At 41.6% G+C, this 19,066-nt stretch overlaps 1 protein-coding gene across 8 annotated transcripts in view; it reads right to left on the bottom strand.

Annotated features, from left to right (window-relative positions):
* LOC126108940 (protein brambleberry-like) overlaps positions 1 to 18,485 on the bottom strand; it is a 202,427-nt gene extending 183,942 nt beyond the window's left edge. Inside the window, exons 1-2 of one of the 8 annotated variants that reach the window (XM_049914316.1) lie at positions 18,370 to 18,485; positions 9,490 to 9,762 (exon numbers count right to left, since the gene is read on the bottom strand). In XM_049914316.1, coding sequence (XP_049770273.1) covers positions 9,490 to 9,753 — 264 coding nt within the window. In that variant the 5' untranslated portion in view covers positions 9,754 to 9,762; positions 18,370 to 18,485. The other 7 variants (XM_049914318.1, XM_049914317.1, XM_049914319.1 and 4 more) reach the window with 7 other exon arrangements.
* Between the last annotated feature and the right edge of the window lie 581 nt (positions 18,486 to 19,066).

Raw genomic sequence — 19,066 nt, 5'->3', positions numbered from 1 at the left:
AAGAGTGACATGCGGGGACCAAGCAGCAATCGGTATTGTAATTGTAAACTGTCGAAGCTGCGTTGGTAAAGTACCGGAACTTCAAGCGCTGATAGAAAGCACAGAAGCTGAAATCGTTATAGGTACAGAAAGCTGGCTGAAGCCAGAGATAAATTCTGCCGAAATTTTTACAAAGGTACAGACGGTGTTTAGAAAGGATAGATTGCATGCAACCGGTGGTGGAGTGTTCGTCGCTGTTAGTAGTAGTTTATCCTGTAGTGAAGTAGAAGTGGATAGTTCCTGTGAATTATTATGGGTGGAGGTTTCACTCAACAACCGAGCTAGGTTAATAATTGGCTCCTTTTACCGACCTCCCGACTCAGCAGCATTAGTGGCAGAACAACTGAGAGAAAATTTGGAATACATTTCACATAAATTTTCTCAGCATGTTATAGTCTTAGGTGGAGATTTCAATTTACCAGATACAGACTGGGACACTCAGATGTTTAGGACGGGTGGTAGGGACAGAGCATCGAGTGACATTATACTGAGTGCACTATCCGAAAATTACCTCGAGCAATTAAACAGAGGACCGACTCGTGGAGATAACATCTTGGACCTACTGATAACAAACAGACCCGAACTTTTCGACTCTGTATGTGCAGAACAGGGAATCAGTGATCATAAGGCCGTTGCAGCATCCCTGAATGTGGAAGGTAATAGGAATATAAAAAAAGGGAGGAAGGTTTATCTGTTTAGCAAGAGTAATAGAAGGCAGATTTCAGACTACCTAACAGATCAAAACCAAAATTTCTGTTCCGACACTGACAATGTTGAGTGTTTATGGAAAAAGTCCAAGGCAATCGTAAAATGCGTTTTAGACAGGTACGTGCCGAGTAAAACGGGAAAAACCCACCGTGGTACAACAACAAAGTTAGGTAACTACTGCGAAAGCAAAGAGAGCTTCTCTCCAAGTTTAAACGCAGCCAAAACCTCTCAGACAAACAGATGCTAAACGATGTCAAAGTTAGCGTAAGGAGGGCTATGCGTGAAGCATTCAGTGAATTCAAAAGTAAAATTCTATGTACCGACTTGACAGAAAATCCTAGGAAGTTCTGGTCTTACGTTACATCAGTAAGTGGCTCGAAACAGCATATCCAGACACTCCGGGATGATGATGGCATTGAAACAGAGGATGACACGCGTAAAGGTGAAATACTAAAGACCTTTTTCCAAAGCTGTTTCACAGAGGAAGACCGCACTGCAGTTCCTTCTCTAAATCCTCGCACAAACGAAAAAATGGCTGACATCGAAATAAGTGTCCAAGGAATAGAAAAGCAACTGGAATCACTCAACAGAGGAAAGTCCACTGGACCTGACGGGATACCAATTCGATTCTACACAGAGTACGTGAAAGGACTTGCCCCCCTTCTAACAGCCGTGTACCGCAAGTCTCTAGAGGAACGGAAGGTTCCAACTGATTGGAAAAGAGCACAGGTAGTCCCAGTCTTCAAGAAGGGTCGTCGAGCAGATGCACAAAACTATAGACCTATATCTCTGACATCGGTCTGTTGTAGAATTTTAGAACATGTTTTTTGCTCGAGTATCATGTCGTTTTTGGAAACCCAGAATCTACTATGTAGGAATCAACATGGATTCTGGAAACAGCGATCGTGTGAGACCCAACTCGCTTTATTTGTTCATGAGACCCAGAAAATATTAGATACAGGCTCCCAGGTAGATGCTATTTTTCTTGACTTTCGGAAGGCGTTCGATACAGTTCCGCACTGTCCCCTGATAAACAAAGAGCCTACGGAATATCAGACCAGCTGTGTGGCTGGATTGAAGAGTTTTTAGCAAACAGAACACAGCATGTTGTTATCAATGGAGAGACGTCTACAGACGTTAAAGTAACCTCTGGCGTGCCACAGGGGAGTGTTATGGGACCATTGCTTTTCACAATATATATAAATGACCTAGTAGATAGTGTCGGAAGTTCCATGCGGCTTTTCGCGGATGATGCTGTAGTATACAGAGAAGTTGCAGCATTAGAAAATTGTAGCGAAATGCAGGAAGATCTGCAGTGGATAAGCACTTGGTGCAGGTAGTGGCAACTGACCCTTAACATAGACAAATGTAATGTATTGCGAATACATAGAAAGAAGGATCCTTTACTGTATGATTATATGCTAGCGGAACAAACACTGGTAGCAGTTCCTTGCATAAAATATCTGGGAGTATGCGTGCGGAACGATTTGAAGTGGAATGATCATATAAAATTAATTGTTGGTAAGGCGGGTACCAGGTTGAGATTCATTGGGAGAGTCCTTAGAAGATGTAGTCCATCAACAAAGGAGGTGGCTTACAAAACACTCGTTCCACCTATACTTGAGTATTGCTTATCAGTGTGGGATCCGTACCAGATTGGGTTGACGGAGGAGATAGAGAAGATCCAAAGAAGAGCGGCGCGTTTCGTCACAGGGTTATTTGGTAACCGTGATAGCGTTACGGAGATGTTTAGCAAACTCAAGTGGCAGACTCTGCAAGAGAGGCGCTCTGCATCGCGGTGTAGCTCGCTCACCAGGTTTCAAGAGGGTGCGTTTCCGGATGAGGTATCGAATATATTTCTTCCCCTTACTTATACCTCCCGAGGAGATCATGAATGTAAAATTAGAGAGATTAGAGCGCGCACGGAGGCTTTCAGACAGTCGTTCTTCCCGCGAACCATACGCGACTGGAACACGAAAGGGAGGTAATGACAGTGGCACGTAAAGTGCCCTCCACCACACACCGTTGGGTGGCTTGCGGAGTATAAATGTAGATGTAGATTTCTAAAAAGTTCCTGGGTTTTTCCCAGACAAAAAAATTCCCGGATCTCCCGGATGCCTGGGTCGTATATATCCTGTATTATATTTTGGCCATTAAATGGATGTGAACCTCGTACCTGTCAGTAATACTAAAAGAGTAGCTTACTCGAGTGCATTAATCTGATAATACCTTTAATTTGCTACAATTGCTTAAAATCAGATCATGGAAGCAGGGGTTATGTGAAAGACAGTTCCTATGCAAGTCACGAAGCATTCATTTATGTCAGTAAATTTAATTAGGGCTGGTTTTACAAACGTTGTTCTAATTAGTGAAAATTGCTTCAGTAAATTCTGAAAGATCTGTGTCTGTGTTTGTAATAAAGAAGTGTACGGCAACTACAAAGCGGTTACGTGTTTAATTTCGATGTGTCGAAAGGAGGATTACATTGCATCCGAAGCCCCAGAAAGTAGTTTATCTTCCTGCTTATCCTTCTTATCCTTGTGAGTCTTCGATTCCTGTGAAGATTTCCCCATTTTATCTTGTGGGAGTGAAGAGAACAGTACTTTTCTTCGGCCCGCAGACTGTGGCTGCAGGTCCTTGTCTCGACAGGGAGCCACCTCGAGAGGTGCCCTCATCACTCACGACACCAAAGGACGACTAGGCATCTCTGGCCGCACCGACGGCGTGGGAACCACCGGTGCTGCAGAGGTTGGGGGCACGGAAGCTGACATCCCCTGCCCAAACTGTGAGGCAGGCTCTGGAATGCTACCACGGCCACGAAGTTTCGTGCGAGACCTTGTTGCGAGGTGTGGACTGTGACAACAGTCGCAAAACTGGAGACCGTATAAGTCGGATGAACCCTTTCAAACTTTTTCTTTGCCTCTCGATAAGACAGACGGTCGAGTGTTTTATACCCTCGAATTTTCTTCCCCCTACTTAAACACTAAGCTTTGTGGTGAATGAGGAAGGTCCTCTTTCGGACAGTTGACACACTGAGGGGGTTAGTCATGGTTGCCCTCGAGGGATGCCTGTCCACATGCCAGACAGACAGACAGACACATTAGAACAGCGGGACAACGGGTGTCTGAACCTCTGGTACTTGAAACATCTCATCAGAGGAGGAAAAAAAGGCCTGAAATAACACCTTTCAACCATGACCTTAACCACCTCAGACAAAATGTTACCATCACAGGCCAGGATAAAAGCTCCTTATGTCCACTCTATTATCTTTGGGTCCCTTTCGGATGTGGCGAACAAAATGAACTCCACACCACGCCAGATTAGTATGCAGCTCTTCATCAGTTTGTAGACTCTGATTCTGATGGAAGATAAGACCTCGAATTCTACTGAGCTTGCTACGAGGAGAAAGGTGACTGTGTATCTCCTATCTTTTACACAGGCCTGAGATGCCCGTGATCAGTCGGCCTGTGACGCTTTGATCAGCGAAGATCCATTTCTCGTCTTTTCTATTGCTGCAACCTCCCAAAATTGATCTTCAATACTTTCAACGAAAAACAATGGCTTCGTCGTAGCGAAAGTTCCACCGTCAGTTAAGCAACAAACTGAGAACTTAGCAAACTGTCCACTTCCATTTCTCCTTACCTGGCTCTCCACCCGAAGGCACGGTCAAAGATGAAAATGTCATACGATTGTAAACCTGTGCATTAAAACCACTGTTGCTGACAGCTGAGATGGCCACGCTGGCACGGTTACCGTTAAGTTCAGCCCGTTTCATTGCGGACGATCTGCCCCCATCTCACTCACTCTGACTGGAGGCTCTCTCGTAGGCACCACCCGGCCGAGGCAAACGCCACCTGGCACAGTAGCCGTTGCCCCGAGTGCCAGTACCCCGACGTGGGCAGGGACCTGCTCCTCGGCTGCCACGGGGAGGTTACAGCTCGGGAGTCCGCCGTGCCATCCCTGTTACCTAGAGGCTACGTGACAATCCCACCACGAAGGACTGGCTACTGTGCTGGATTTCGGGTGCAGAAGCAAATCCACTTAGATTTGTTGGTGTAAAAGATGAGAGCACACAGTGAGAATTAACGCACCACTGTGAGGCGTCCTTCCCCAAACGGACCGCACTACTGTAAAACTTGGAAAGTGGAGGTCAAACACAAAATGGTGACCAGAATTTAAAAAGCCAAAAAAGGTGAGGGGAAGAAGCATAAAAAAAAGTCAAAATCTTCAGAAGTCCAAAGTATAGTCAAAATACCACGGTAAAAACGTAACCAAATAAAAACAGTCCTATTAGTCGCTTCTTACGACAGGCAAGGAAGGGCCGCAAGTCTATTCTAGCCCCTAATACTGCACGGGGGATTATTTCAGATGAAGAACTTGCTGTTGGAAAGAAAAGTAGTTTGTGGATAAATTTAAACACATTTTTTGCCTATACTTGCATTAAAATAACTTTCTGACTGACTTCTCAGAGAGTTAATTTGTAGGGCCAGCCAATAACAGTCCTGTCTCAAACATCAGGTGTGTTGTTCAGTCACTTGTTTTGTCTCATTCTGTATTCTGTGGGTACATGCAGACTCGTCACATGTGGCTGTTTACACACTGACGTAATTAAGCCTAATGCACTTTATGAACTTCAAATACTGGTCATTTCTGTTATTTCATTTGTAAGACAATAACCTCATACAAAACTATTTATATGTAAACATCATTTTTGCTAGCTGCTGCTTACATTTAATGTGAATAAAGACATAACTGTAAATATTATGAAGTTATTTACAATATTTCCACACAATTGTTAACTTCATTTAAAGAATACGTACATGTCAGTTTAAATTCTGCTTTTGCCACTGTTTTAAGTAATTAGATCCCTTAGCTACATGCTACAAGTATGACCTCTCTGTCCTTCCTCACTTGACAGCAAGTGTGTTGTAAGAAAGAGTTTTGTGGGGTGAATTGAAAAGACACGCCATGTTTTGTGCAGATGTAGCGAACAGTTGGAATTTTTTAGCTCGTGTGAGCAGATGAAAATCATATTAATGCAGAAGCTGCATAAATACTGTGAGTCAGTTATCCAAGATTTTTAAAATACAGAAACGAAAGGAGTGAACTATTATTGTTTCATACTAAAAGTTAAAAAAAAAAGAAAAAAAAAAAAAAAAAAATCCTGGAAAGTTCCAGATTTTATTTGTATAGCAATTTCGATACAATTGTATTGTGAAAAAGAGATCAATGTCAGCTTAAAAACAAGCCAAGTATATGATTAAGTCACTTAAATGTCGACACGGGTACTTAAAAAATTCCACGAAATTGACCAATATCAGAGCTTTAATGTGTCAGTGGCATGTTGTTATGAAGGTGGCAATTCTGTCCTCCATCACTGAAGCCTGTTCTTCACAAGTTTTTTTATTCAGGGTGTAGCACCTCACCCGTCAATAGCCAGTCCTAAATATCCACCTGTTGCCAACAGAAACCACATATCATTATACGACTCGAGTACACCAGCGTCAGGGAACAGAGAGTGCCACAAATGGGATCTGCCCACTGCCCTCAGATACGAGTTTCGATATCATACTGCTGTACTCAACACGTGGAAAAACCACAGGAGCTTCAAGCAGTCATCTTCGCCTTACTCTCATCATGGGGTTCAGCTATTTACATTCCAAACTCTGCACTAATGGTAAAACGAGCACATAATCAGGCCTAACAGCAGAAAGAAAGGTGGCAATTCTACATGACAAAAACACTTCTTGGTAGCTACCTTTCGTGCAATCAGATTATGTGACGATCAGATGTGAAATCAGTCTGGACACAAACTTCCAGATGTTTCTTATCTGTGCCCGACAACAATTCTGCTGACAATGAAAGTCTACTGGCCTATTTCTGCATAATACATTACAATTAACTTTAAATGCGAACATTTTAGGTTAGGCTTTACCGTGACTGTTATTGACATTAAATGAAACAACAAGTTTACTGTTACCGGTCGGTGTTTATCTCCACGGTGGGTTTCAAAGTTTTAAACCTCCATCAGGTGAATTTACATTTGTTAGGGTGACATTTGTGTCTGTGTGTTGTGTTACGATTTTTGGAGGAAGTTGTAGCACTGTCTCCAGTGGTCACAGGTTCCTTTCAAGGCATATTTGTTTGTTTTGACATCAAGATCAATCGTCTCTGAAGATTCGAGGAAGACATCAGAGAGGATGACGTCGAAATTGGAATGTGTCCTTCCTGTCTCCGCCAGTGGTTTATTCTTCACCTTCAACTTCGATTTTTCTGTCTGAGGAGGCTTCGCTGCCACAACCCTGGAAGTGATAGTGGCTGTGTCAGACAGCGGACAAGACTGGACCTTTGAAGTGGCAGGGAGTTCCATGTCAGCAACAAGGGTCTTTTCTGAAGTTCTGTGAGAAGGGGCATGCTTTGAAGTGACCGCAGCAGCACAAGTGCATTGAGAAATGCAGGTACTAGTGCTGATATTAGCAACCTCTGTTTGTGTAGTCACATCATTTTTCGGGAATGGCTGTTTGAGAATGGAGGCAAAGGAGGCAGCGAATGTGGGTGGCTACGTGAACTCTAATATCTTTTTCGCTGTGCCATACGAGATGCACTTTGTTGTTTTTATCTCCTCGATCTTACATTCTTCAAGGAAGAAACTGCAGTCCCTCCCTCCTGATAGGCAGGACAATCCCCAGAGCAGTTGACAAATTTGGAGGAAATGAACAATGAACTCCATCACGGGCAGCTTTACCGCATTTGCCACACGTGGCTTCTGCCTTATAACAAAGAGCAGTGCGCCCAAAATGATGACACATTGGGTTGGGGAAATAAGGCTGCACACTTAGACAAAGGAAACCTGCCTTGACATGCTCTAGAAGTTTGGTGCTGTTAAACGAAAGTATAAAAAGTCAGATTTGAAAAGATTGCCACCCACACTTCTCGTGACATTTTGCATGTCGACAATGGCTTCCGAGGACCACTCAGCTTTCAGTTCTTCTTGGGGAATGTCAACTAGATACCTTCATGTCACAACATCTTTGCTGTAGTTCAAGGTGTTGTGCCGTTCAATTGAAATTGCATACTCCCTGAAGCATTGAGTTTTCTGTAGGTTCTTCACTTGTTTGGAATTATCGACATTTTGAGCAACAGCATTCCATTTAACAAGCACTTGACAGGTTTTACGGTTAAAGCTATGCCCTCTAAATCTTTTTTGAATGTAGAATGGTGAAACTTTATCGAAGCTGCCCTCTTTCTGCTCAACTATTATAAATACCCATTCTGACAAGCAGCAAGCGTTCTGTTACTATTAGCTGGAGGATTGGGTGCCTGAGCCCCCTTGTTTGATCGTGTGTCAGTACCTTCCAGTAGCCCACCCTTTCCACTGGGAGGAGGAAGAGAAAATTTCAAATTATCCATCTCGGTCCCACAAGCAGCTACTGAAATAAAAGTCCACCCAGAGAGAGAGCCCGCATGCCTATGTAAGCCTTATACAACTGAGGTGTGGCAGGTTTCCCAGAGGTTGCCCACTAACGACTGTTCAACCTCAACAGCCACGCATCTCATCAGGACGTATTACACCTCGCAATCCAGCCCGTAAAGCCAAAATCCCCATTCCCTGTGACACACAATATTCCACCATTGTGTCTGTCAGTGGCCACTTAAGCCTGCCTAGAACTTACAGCAACAAAGAACTGGCTTAGGAAACCTGGGCCCGCCTAGCCCATACCCAGAAAATGAATACTGAGTCCCCGAGTGTGCACATCCTGCAGAGGTCTGCATTACAAAAACTTGTTATTCAGGTTTCTGACAGGTGGTCACATTACCGTGACTGGAGAGTGTAGTAATGATGAGTCTGTAAAATACGTTTTGTTACCTGCTTCCCGCTCCATGTTTAATTTGTGTACAGAGTGATATCTTGTGGCAACAATCGGAGCTAACATCTGGTTGGCTACAGAGAAGACGGCATCTGGTGGGAAAAACACTAAAGTGAACTCCAGAAAGCAGTGAAGCTTGGCCTAAATCAATACATTACAAATTAAAGTAGATCTCCCCCCCCCCCCCCCAACTTTTCTGTCTGTATGTGAAGGCTAAGCACAGGAACTATTACAGGGATTTTGCTATGGGTTTCACTAATGGATAAACTAATTCACAAGGAAGGTTTGTGTAAATAATTTAGAAATATTTTGGGAAAATTAGCTGGATTATGACGATGTTTGTCAATTAAATCATCTCTGCTGACAACCTTCCTGGAAAGTAGTTCTTAGATTGTTTACATTATACTGGAATTTGGGGTCAATATATGGTTACCTAACAATGCTCTCTGAATTTTAATCATAGTTCCACACAGTGGCCCTTAAGCACAATTACTGCTGCACTAGGCAGGTCATCTGGCCAAAGGAACTTACCGTGAGCTGTGTGAAGCCAGGGTGAATCGCCATTGACAGCTAAATTTAATCTAGCAAGTTAGAAAGAAAGCTGCTACTCGGCACGAGATCATCATAGCCAACACCCGATCCACCTGTAAAGCCCTTATTTTTACAAACATCTAAAACACAGAGGTGAATTCGGAAATGCTGCAATAGACGGTAAACAAACTACAAAAAAGTATTGTGGAGCATCTGATTTACACCGACTCAGTGTCAACAGTGAGCAGAGGGAACCCCGTTACGCAACTTTCACTCAACTGTCGTGCGTCCCTCTGTCACACTCGCACAGACAGTACAGATGAGGCCGTCAGCCCTTACACACCTTGTGCTGACACGCGTCCAGGTCAGAGACACGCCCCTCGTAGCGCTGCACGGCGTCGATGAACTTGTCCTCGACACTCTTCGTCTCAAAGTGGACCTCGGGCACGTCGACTCCCGATGCCGAGGCCGGCCGGGCAGAACCGTTTCCGTCAGCCTCACCGCCTCCCCCGGCCCAGGACGGGAGTAGCCACCCCAGGATGGACGCGCCACCACATTCTGGGGCTGCCAACGTTAGCCACAGCAGGAAGAGCAGTCTGGCGGACATCCCAGAGCCCTGCAACATGCGCCACAGCTGTGACAGTAGCAGCAAGCCGAGTGATGCTGCCCAACACGTTAAATCACATTACGGGGCAAGGCACAGACCCCAATGTTTCCTGGATACTGTTAAGAAGTTTCACAACAGTGCAAACTTGCTACAGGGTAGAATATTCAAGATGGATTACAGCACTAGGTCTCTCAGTGAGGCTTTAAAAACTATAATCTTTCTTCCTTCCTGCCTTCAAGGCAACATTCACCACTGTAATCCCCGTATCTAATCCAGCCTCAAGTGATGCTGTTCTGTCGTAGGTTTCACACACATTTTTGTGTGGCTAATAGGAGAATCTATGGCAGATAAAACTGTAGAACAGAACAGTACAACTCCAATTATCCAAACTCCAACTATTTGGATCACTTTGAGGAGAAAGAAATTTGTACCCTATGACTTAACCTGTTTGTTTTGTCCTTTAGTTATTACAGTATACAGTACACTATATGTTACTTTAGCATTCTAAAAAAATAAGCAGTCAATGTATTACAAGACAAAATCTTCCAGTGAACAATGAACACAGCACGCACATTATTGTGTCTGTGGTGCCTGTAATTCAATGCAGCATACATAAGCCTGTGTCGTGTCTTAAAATATACAATGATTTGTTGCTACACGTTCATTTTCTGTATCTTTTATTTTGTTTTGCGTGTTTTGTTTTTCTTTTTTTTTAAAATTGTGTTGTAGTTTACTGTGCAGGATATGTCTTCTAATAGGAAACACACTGTCTTATCGTCGGCAGCCTAAATAAAAGTCATTAAACAATTAGACAAAGGCTCGAGTGATAAGCAGTTAACTAAGATGTTTCGTGTGGGAACAACAATTTCAGACAAAAAAGTCCTCAATTTTAAACTTCATATCTGTCCTCGAGAATGTAGATGGGAGTTCATTGAGACAAGCAAGGAAAACAGCAGAAAACAAAGAGGTTGAAAAGGCCATATTCAAGCAGTTTTCATCAAGCAAAACTTGTAGCCTAGAAAATCGATAGTTTGTCTTCTTTTAGACCAAGAAATGGATGGCCGCGAAATTTCAAGACGGGGCATAATATTTGTGAGCTGAATTTAAGTGGTGAAAAACTATCAACAGACCCAAGAACTGCAGAAAACATTGTTGAAAAATTGAAAATCGAAGCAGAATCTTATGACAATGAATGTCAATGTGACATAGATGAGACAGGTCTTAATTTGGGAGCTTTGCCTGAAATAACTTTAGCTTGTAAAATGCTCCTAGCCATAAAGTTTGTAAAGATCATGTTATCACACTCAACTATGCTAACTCTATGGGATACCACAAAATACCCCTTTTGTCAAGAGGAAAATCTTGAAACCTCAGCCTTTCAAAAATGTTACAAAAACTTCCATCTTTTACAAAAATGAATGAAAGGCCTGGATAACTGCTGCTTTCTTTTGCAAATAGTAGGTTTTAATTCTGTCAAATTCACCCAAATAGGGCCTTCTCAGTACAGAAGAAGGGTATTTCAAAAGACTCATTCTGCCGCCAAACTTAATGAGTTTGTCGGCAGCCAACAGACTGATCAGTTATCGAAACTATGAAGCGGCTCTACAGAATACAACAGTTGAGGGAGCTGATCAGCAAAAACTGAATTTAAAAGACTGCTCCCACACAGCGGAAGAAGCACGAAATCTGGTGAAGACAACCACATGAAAAAGAGCTTGGAATAAATTTAAAGACATTTCAACCAAAGATGAGGTACAGAAAGACAAAGAGGAAAGAAAAAGTGAGTAAAGGAAGAGGAAGAAATAGAAGCAGCAGAGGATAAAATACCACTGGAGGACATAAGAAAGATCCTTCTCAAAACTCATTAACATCCGATTGTAGTGCAGAGAATACATAGGCGAGTGGCTTTCTTGTGATTATTTAGACCCTGGATTCCAAATTCTCAGTCGCAATGAAATCATTCAAAGTGTGAGAAACGAAACTGATGGTCAGGAGGATAATATGGTCACTGAACCAGATGGAGAATGTCAGCTGGTGAGGGATTTGTGTGACTCGACACTGTGCCGGCACGGATGGAGCGGCATCCTGAGTGTGACCACACACAGCTTCTCACCGTCAAGCACAAAAACAACTGAAGACAGCAAAATAACTGACTCTGATCGATATGTTCAATATATGTTCAAGAAATGACACTGTATGTAAGTATCGCACTGCCCAAAATCTAATCAACATTGCTTTGAAGTCATTAAATTAATATTACAGTAGTATGTATACACAAATATAACTAAAAAAGAGGGAGAGGGAGAAATGACCTCTTTCACGATTTATCCAATATCGCAGATGGGGTCTGGTCCCAAGTCGTCAAGATAATTGGGAGTTTTACTGTATTCCAACATCTGTCTACCTTGGTTTTTGTTCTCTACAGCTTCCTCTACTACCACAGGACTTATTTTGTGATGCATTACCACACATCATACCAGCCTGTTTCATTTAGTCAGCGTTTTTCTCACTTTCCCGCCCTCACTAGCTTTGCAGAGACCCTAGTTTCTTACCTTACAACCATTCTTAATTTTCAGCAGCCTTGTATACCCACCTCACACACATCAATTTTCTTCTTTTCCAAGTTTCCTACCATCCACAATCATCTTCTACACAACACTGTGCTCCAGACATACATCCTCAGAAGCTTTCACTTCAGATAACAAAGGCCCAAGTAGATTAACCATTTGTACAATATTACAATAGTATTCCTGATTTAGTGTTAGAGAAGATATTTGGTGACCTGTGACTATGATAACTAGAAACTGAGCTGCATTTTCTTAACGTAAACGTCTCAAGAGTCACGTAATACCTGGAAAACAATTTATAATGAATAAATTATGGTTTATAACAAAACACTCTGAAATGGAAATGCACAACATTATTACTAAAAGCGCTAGTTTAAAGTCCGATGACTGTATCTACATAATTGTGTTAAGAATTAGACCTATAATTAGAAACAAGAGCCACTACCAACCTGGGTAGTTTGAAACACACAAGATAGCAAAGGGCAGCAATTTTGAAACACTCTTATATGGAAAAAAAAATTTGTTCAAAAAGTCAGAACACCTCCTGAAAGACAAAAGAATACAAGCACCAGGAAGTACCATCTTCCTCAAAAAGAAACGCAAATACCTCTGGTGGCACGATAAATGTGACGAACAAACCCCGAAAAGGTGAAGAGCACGTAACATACGAAAGCAAATACAAATGACAAGAATCAAAGGGGGAACAAGAAGATAATTCGATACGAGTCATCGGCTTGGGCCACTGACATACACTAGTGTTAATGGCTGCTATTACATCACACTTCCGTGTATACATTCACAGTTTTGTTGTTAGTTGGTAAAGTCAATGGACACGAAAACGAAAAAGAACTGGTTGTGGTGACACATTAACTGTAGCTTAGCCTGAGGTACAGGTCAGGTTGGAAGGCAACAGTCTGCTCGCGTGTTTGCTGACCCAACAAATCTGGTGCTACAGAAACCTGGTTGTGCTGACAGACTGATCTGTAGCTCAGCCCATTTGGAGGGGGAAAAAAAAGTCAATAACATCACATTACAGTTTCTATGTTGTTTATGGTAATTGTTGCATGTTTCCCTTGTTACTGATAAAAGCCAACAGTGTTTATCAAACATTCCTCTACATCCTCTAGGGGGTTAATTATAAAAGCCAGGAAAGCAACATCAAAAAGTCTTAAGAGAGTCAGACTACAACATCTGAAAGGTAATCACTCCACAGAGAATTCTGCAAATCTTGAGTATCAGTAGACGTCAATAGAACTAGAGTTTAAACAAATCGACATTAGGGGTTTCCACAGAGCATTCAAGACCAGTTTAAGGGAATATACAACACCAACCTTGTAAGGTTGCCAAAAATGTTCGAAACTGCACAAACAACATTGAAAATTGAAAAACGCTTACAAAATATTTCAAACAACAATGTAACTCCAACAAACCACATGCAAATTTCAGTTTTGACAATACAACATCGAGTGAACCAGACTAAGTCACCATCACCTGAAGACATATAGTGCAGAATTATGAAAGAACTCTCGTAACAATATGATAGCGTGCCAAACAAAATTAATTCAAGAAACTTGGGAAACAAACATCCTCTCAACTAGAGGAGCAGCTGCAATAATACGTACCCAACACAAAAGGGGGATAAAACAGATCCCAACAATTACAGAGGAACATCCCTCTTGCCACTGACTTACTTTAATGTGACCAGCGCCTAAGTTCGACATCAGCCTGCAACAACCACTCTCAGATGGCAGGTGGCAATACCAGCAGTAGAGGGTGTATAAAACATGCCGGATAGGTAGAGCGGGGAGGATGCACAAAACAGTGCAGACATTGTCATAATACAGAAACAGAGTAATTTACCTGATGTCCAAAAGGGCACAATCACTCACTGACTTTTAGGCCTTGGGTGAAAGCATTTCTGAAACAGCTAAGTTTGTAAACAGGACGTTGAATCAAACACCTTTGAGACATCTAGTTTCCAAACATATTTTATTCAGCTACCTGTTTCGGCAATTTACTAACGCCATTTCCAGGCCCCTGATCGGCGTGTAGGAAGGTTCCACCTCGGTTCTGGTCAGAACAGGGGCCAGCATTCGAATACTGGTATCTGTAGATTTCTGCTCGCTATAGCGATCATTTCGATCGTCATCTGCTGACTCGGCCGAAAGGTATTTGATTTGGTATCCTGAATCGAACAGCCGAGTCTTGCAACCATCTCTGAATAGATGTACAAACAGACAAGTTTGTAAACTGTTTGCGTGTCACCGTAATTAAAGTACACTGTACATGACGAAATGGTGTTATCTAAAACAGCACCAGGGCAACTGTAGTACACCACAGACTGTAAATGACAGGTGTGAACAACAGCCGTAGAGATGTGTACAGGCAAACAGACATGCAACTCTCGAGTAAATGACCGCCCAGATAAACCGAGGGGTTACCGACAATGTCTACTCGTCGACCGTTCAGTGAACATCGCAGCATGCGGGCCTCCACAAGCAGGTGTCTGGTTCGTAGACCTGTGATGACTGCTACTGAATGGTGATGAAGACTGGGCCAACACCACAACTGGGGGTCACTGAGCAGCAAGAGGTTACCTTTCCAGATGAATCACATTTTTTGCTCTATCTGACATATGGCCGTTGGCACATATGAAATGAAATGTCAAAGCAAACCCCCTGCAACAATCGTCAGCAGGGTCCATGCCAGGGTTCATTCCCTGAGTGATCTCGTTGTTCTGGAAGGTACAATGCATCAAACAGAAGTATGCATCTATTCTTGTGAACCATGTTCACCCCTACATGCAGTTTGTTTTCCCTTGGCTTGATAGCACGTAACTCTCAATCGGGCTGTTTTCACTGTGGATCCTCAACTGAGATACCTAGCGTAACACGCCACAGCACTGGAGTTGGCGTGACTCCACATCCGTGTTGGTACCTTCCACAACCCCACTGACACACTTTGTGCACATCTCACAGTGGCCTGCACAGCAAAAGTTGGTTATTCAGGCTTTCTACACGTGTTCACAGTAATGTGGCTCGACTGTGCGCAAGATCCCCTGGCGAAGGCACTTTTAAGCAGAGCTGAAACAATACTTGAGCCACAGTTAGGGGAGTATCGAGGAAGATCCAGGAAGAGCAGAGCATGTGTAGATGAAGCTATAAATTTAAAATCCATCTTAGAAATTAGGAAAATGAAAAGCTTGAAACATGTGACACCAAAAGCAATTTTAATAAACAGAAAATTGGAAGACAAACAATGGAATAACAACAATATGGAAAGGATATACTACTAATCACTGTATACAGGAGCTGTTGAGTCAGACAGGTACAACTAGTAGGCCCTATCTTTCCCATTGTGCTGCATGCGACTCAACGCCTCCTCTATGTGGTCAGTAGCAATTTCTATCCTTTCCATATTATTATTACAAGATGAAAAATAGAATTTATGGCAGAACTGATAGAATATTTTGAAATGAAACCAGGTGGCTTGCTGCCATTTATTTTTAACTGTACATCAGATAAACTGGTTAGAGAATGGAGGACAGCCATAGATACTGAAGGTGTACAACTAGGAAGATAGCCAAACAGGAGCACTTTAGACTGTCAGCAATTTGCACATGACATGACATCAATTACCGACTGATTTGAAAGTTCGCAAGAATAAATCACAGAACTACACTGTAAAGCAGCAAAAGTAGGGAAATACGTAAGCGTCTGATCCCGCCCATCTGCTTTGACCCATGACGTCACAAATATGGCGGAAACAAAAACAAACACACACACTTTCCACAAGAAGCCTAATGACACTAACGGGACAAGCGCGGGAAATGGGGTGTTTTGGGTGGGGGGCAAACTAAATATAAACAAATTTAGACGCCTTGTGTAGCTACAACGTGTAAGTGAAGACAGCCATGCATGAATACCCGCCCACCTCCTCAGGGCTCGTAACCCTTGCAACCCATAGAAGATAAAGATGCTTCAGTAGCTGATTAGTGTTTTTTGTCTTAAAAAAAAAAAATAAAATAAAAAAAAAATAAAAAAAAAATAAAAAAAAAATCTCACGGGATAGAACGAACAGATCAGAAAGATAAATATAATAAACTAAAACAGAAATTGGAGGAAACAGATAATTAAAATAAGTAATAAGTGTTTTTAAATTTTTAAAAAAATCTCACGAGATAGAACGAACAGATCAGAAAAGTAAATAAAATAAGATAAAACAGAACTGGAGACAGCCACACTCAAACAAAACTCCGCGCCGTCATGACGTCACACACGACAACACCCTTACGTCACGGGTCAAAGCCGACGCGTGGGATCGGACGCTTCTGTCAACCCAAAAGTAGAATTACAAATGACATTTGAAAAAACACATAACACTACTTCTAAAGTAGACTGTTACAAATATCTAGGAGAGCCAATATTAAACAGCACAGAGGTAAAAACAGCAATAAACACTAATGTGCTCATAAAATGGAAAGGGCCTTTCAAATAACAAGAAATACACATTCAAAAAAAAAAAAAAAAATCTTTATACTGGAACAGGAAACTGAAGCAGTAGTCAGACCAAGGAATACTATATGCAGTGGAAATTCTTTAAACTGACTACAAAGGGATGGACTGAAACATTAGAGAACATAAAAAAGAATCCCCAAGGAAACACAAACCCAAAAGCAGCAGTGAATCATAATACAGATTAAGATCTAACACAAAACTATATCTGAAAGTTGAAAACAAATTTAATGAGAAAAAAGGAGATTAAAATTCTATGGATACGCAGTATGAATAACAGAATAAAAACAAATCTTTGACTTACTAAACAATTACAAATCCAAAATCACATGGCCGAGAGGATAATTAAAGGGCAGTTAAGGTGTTGGTGCTTTGAAGAGAGATCAAACATGTGGAAGTCAACATAGACACAAAAAGAAACAGAACACTTATTAAAGGAGGAAAAGAATTAGGGCAGGTTTTCAAAACAAGAAAATATCATAAACTGTAGAGAGTGGACACAAGAAGAAATGAGATAACATTCTTGAAGAACGAAAGAAGTATGGTTGGAACTAAACGGCACAACAATATACATATATTTTCCAGGATAGGAAAGTAAGAATTATCATTTTACAGAATTAAATGCTAGTTAAATGTTTGAATTATTTATCAATATCTGAATAGCTTTAGTATTCATAACATCTAGTTTACAAAGACACAGCGTAGTGGAGCCTAGCAAACATACGAAAAACAAACAACCGGAGACTTACTTTTGTTGCAATTATTTTAAGCACACTGGCCTCAATTCTGGTAACACCAAACAAAATGATGTTGCTTGTTGGTTCAGACGCAGACTGTAAATTTGAAAACTTTCTACTTCCCACTCAAGCCAAGAGGCTAAGCGTCATAATTTTCGGGCCCACTTTCGGTCAATGACTTATTGACATGTCATATAAACACGTTTCTTTACTTTGCCTACAACACAAAATGAAGTTCAAAATTTATAATCAATAATATTCAAATATATTCAAACACGCATGACAAACGTTAGGGCTGAAGGGACGACAATAAAATCAAATAGCAGAGTAAAAGAAAATCTTTTAACTCTATAACGAAAATTTGAATATTACTTCAGTTTCTTTCACCTCAATTCTGCATTAAATCTTATGGTATAGTGACCACTGCACACTTTTGTGACGAGTTAAGTAGCAACAAATTTTCAAATCAACGCTCACTGTTTAACGCTAACTTCGTCATTCCGTCGTGGTTTCGACCAATGTTTTAACGTAAACAGCTCACGTTCACAGCATGTAATGTACATTATGTATTAAACAAGTACCCATAATTCTTCCTTATTTATAGAAATTCTAGTTGCACATCACCTTGAAAACACTCTCACTTAAGAACGCGCGGGCAATCGGCAATTTTAAAAATAAGAAACGCAATCTATTTTTGGTGATACGTGTTGCACAACCGACAAACTTATAGGACGTCTACAGCGACTACAGCACTATGACACGTACTGTTTTGACACTTACTGGTAAATAATCACCTACCTAAACATAAATCACGTTAACAAGATAACAACAAACAGCTGTAAAGCGAAAATATCAGCCGGTGCTTCCTCAGCAAGTTTGAACTCGCCGTTCTCCGTGCCCTTTCAACTGTTTTCTCGTTTGGTATTTCGCCGATAGAGTACGGCGGGGCGCGCGAATTTTTAAATGCGGAATGTGGATGTGGTAACTTAGGCAGAATATTCGAAAATTGTATGCCTTTGGCTCAGTCGGCTTAGAAACGATATATAACATATATTAATAGGAGCATCTAATTTTTGTGTATTGTGGAAGTTACACCGTTTACCTTTGTGCAGGGCTAATTTAAATCAGCAAATGTAACTATTCCTTACGTTACATGCAGTATAATACCACATAAAATATCTACATCTATATTTATACTCTGCGAACCACTGCGAAGTGCATGGAAGAGGGCACGTCTCACGGTATTAGTTGTTAGGGCTTCTTTCCGTTTCATCCACGCATAAAGTGGGGGAAAATTATTGTTTGAATGGCTCTGTGCGCGCTGTAATTAATATTGCCGTGAAAATTCTTCATAAAAGCCGGTGCTGATAGGTTTGCCGTCCATCCCGATATATCGGAACCGACAAGATCCAATTTTGTCCCGATTTTGCAAAATACTGTTACGAGCTTGGCTCAAGTACTGTAGTAACGCCGTCTGTTAGAGCATTACTATTTG

Source organism: Schistocerca cancellata, chromosome 11 (genome assembly GCF_023864275.1).
Source record: "Schistocerca cancellata isolate TAMUIC-IGC-003103 chromosome 11, iqSchCanc2.1, whole genome shotgun sequence".
Taxonomy (NCBI): Eukaryota; Metazoa; Arthropoda; class Insecta; order Orthoptera; family Acrididae; genus Schistocerca; species Schistocerca cancellata.
Note: the sequence above shows the minus strand (reverse complement) of the source record. Positions and strands in the feature narration are given on the sequence as shown.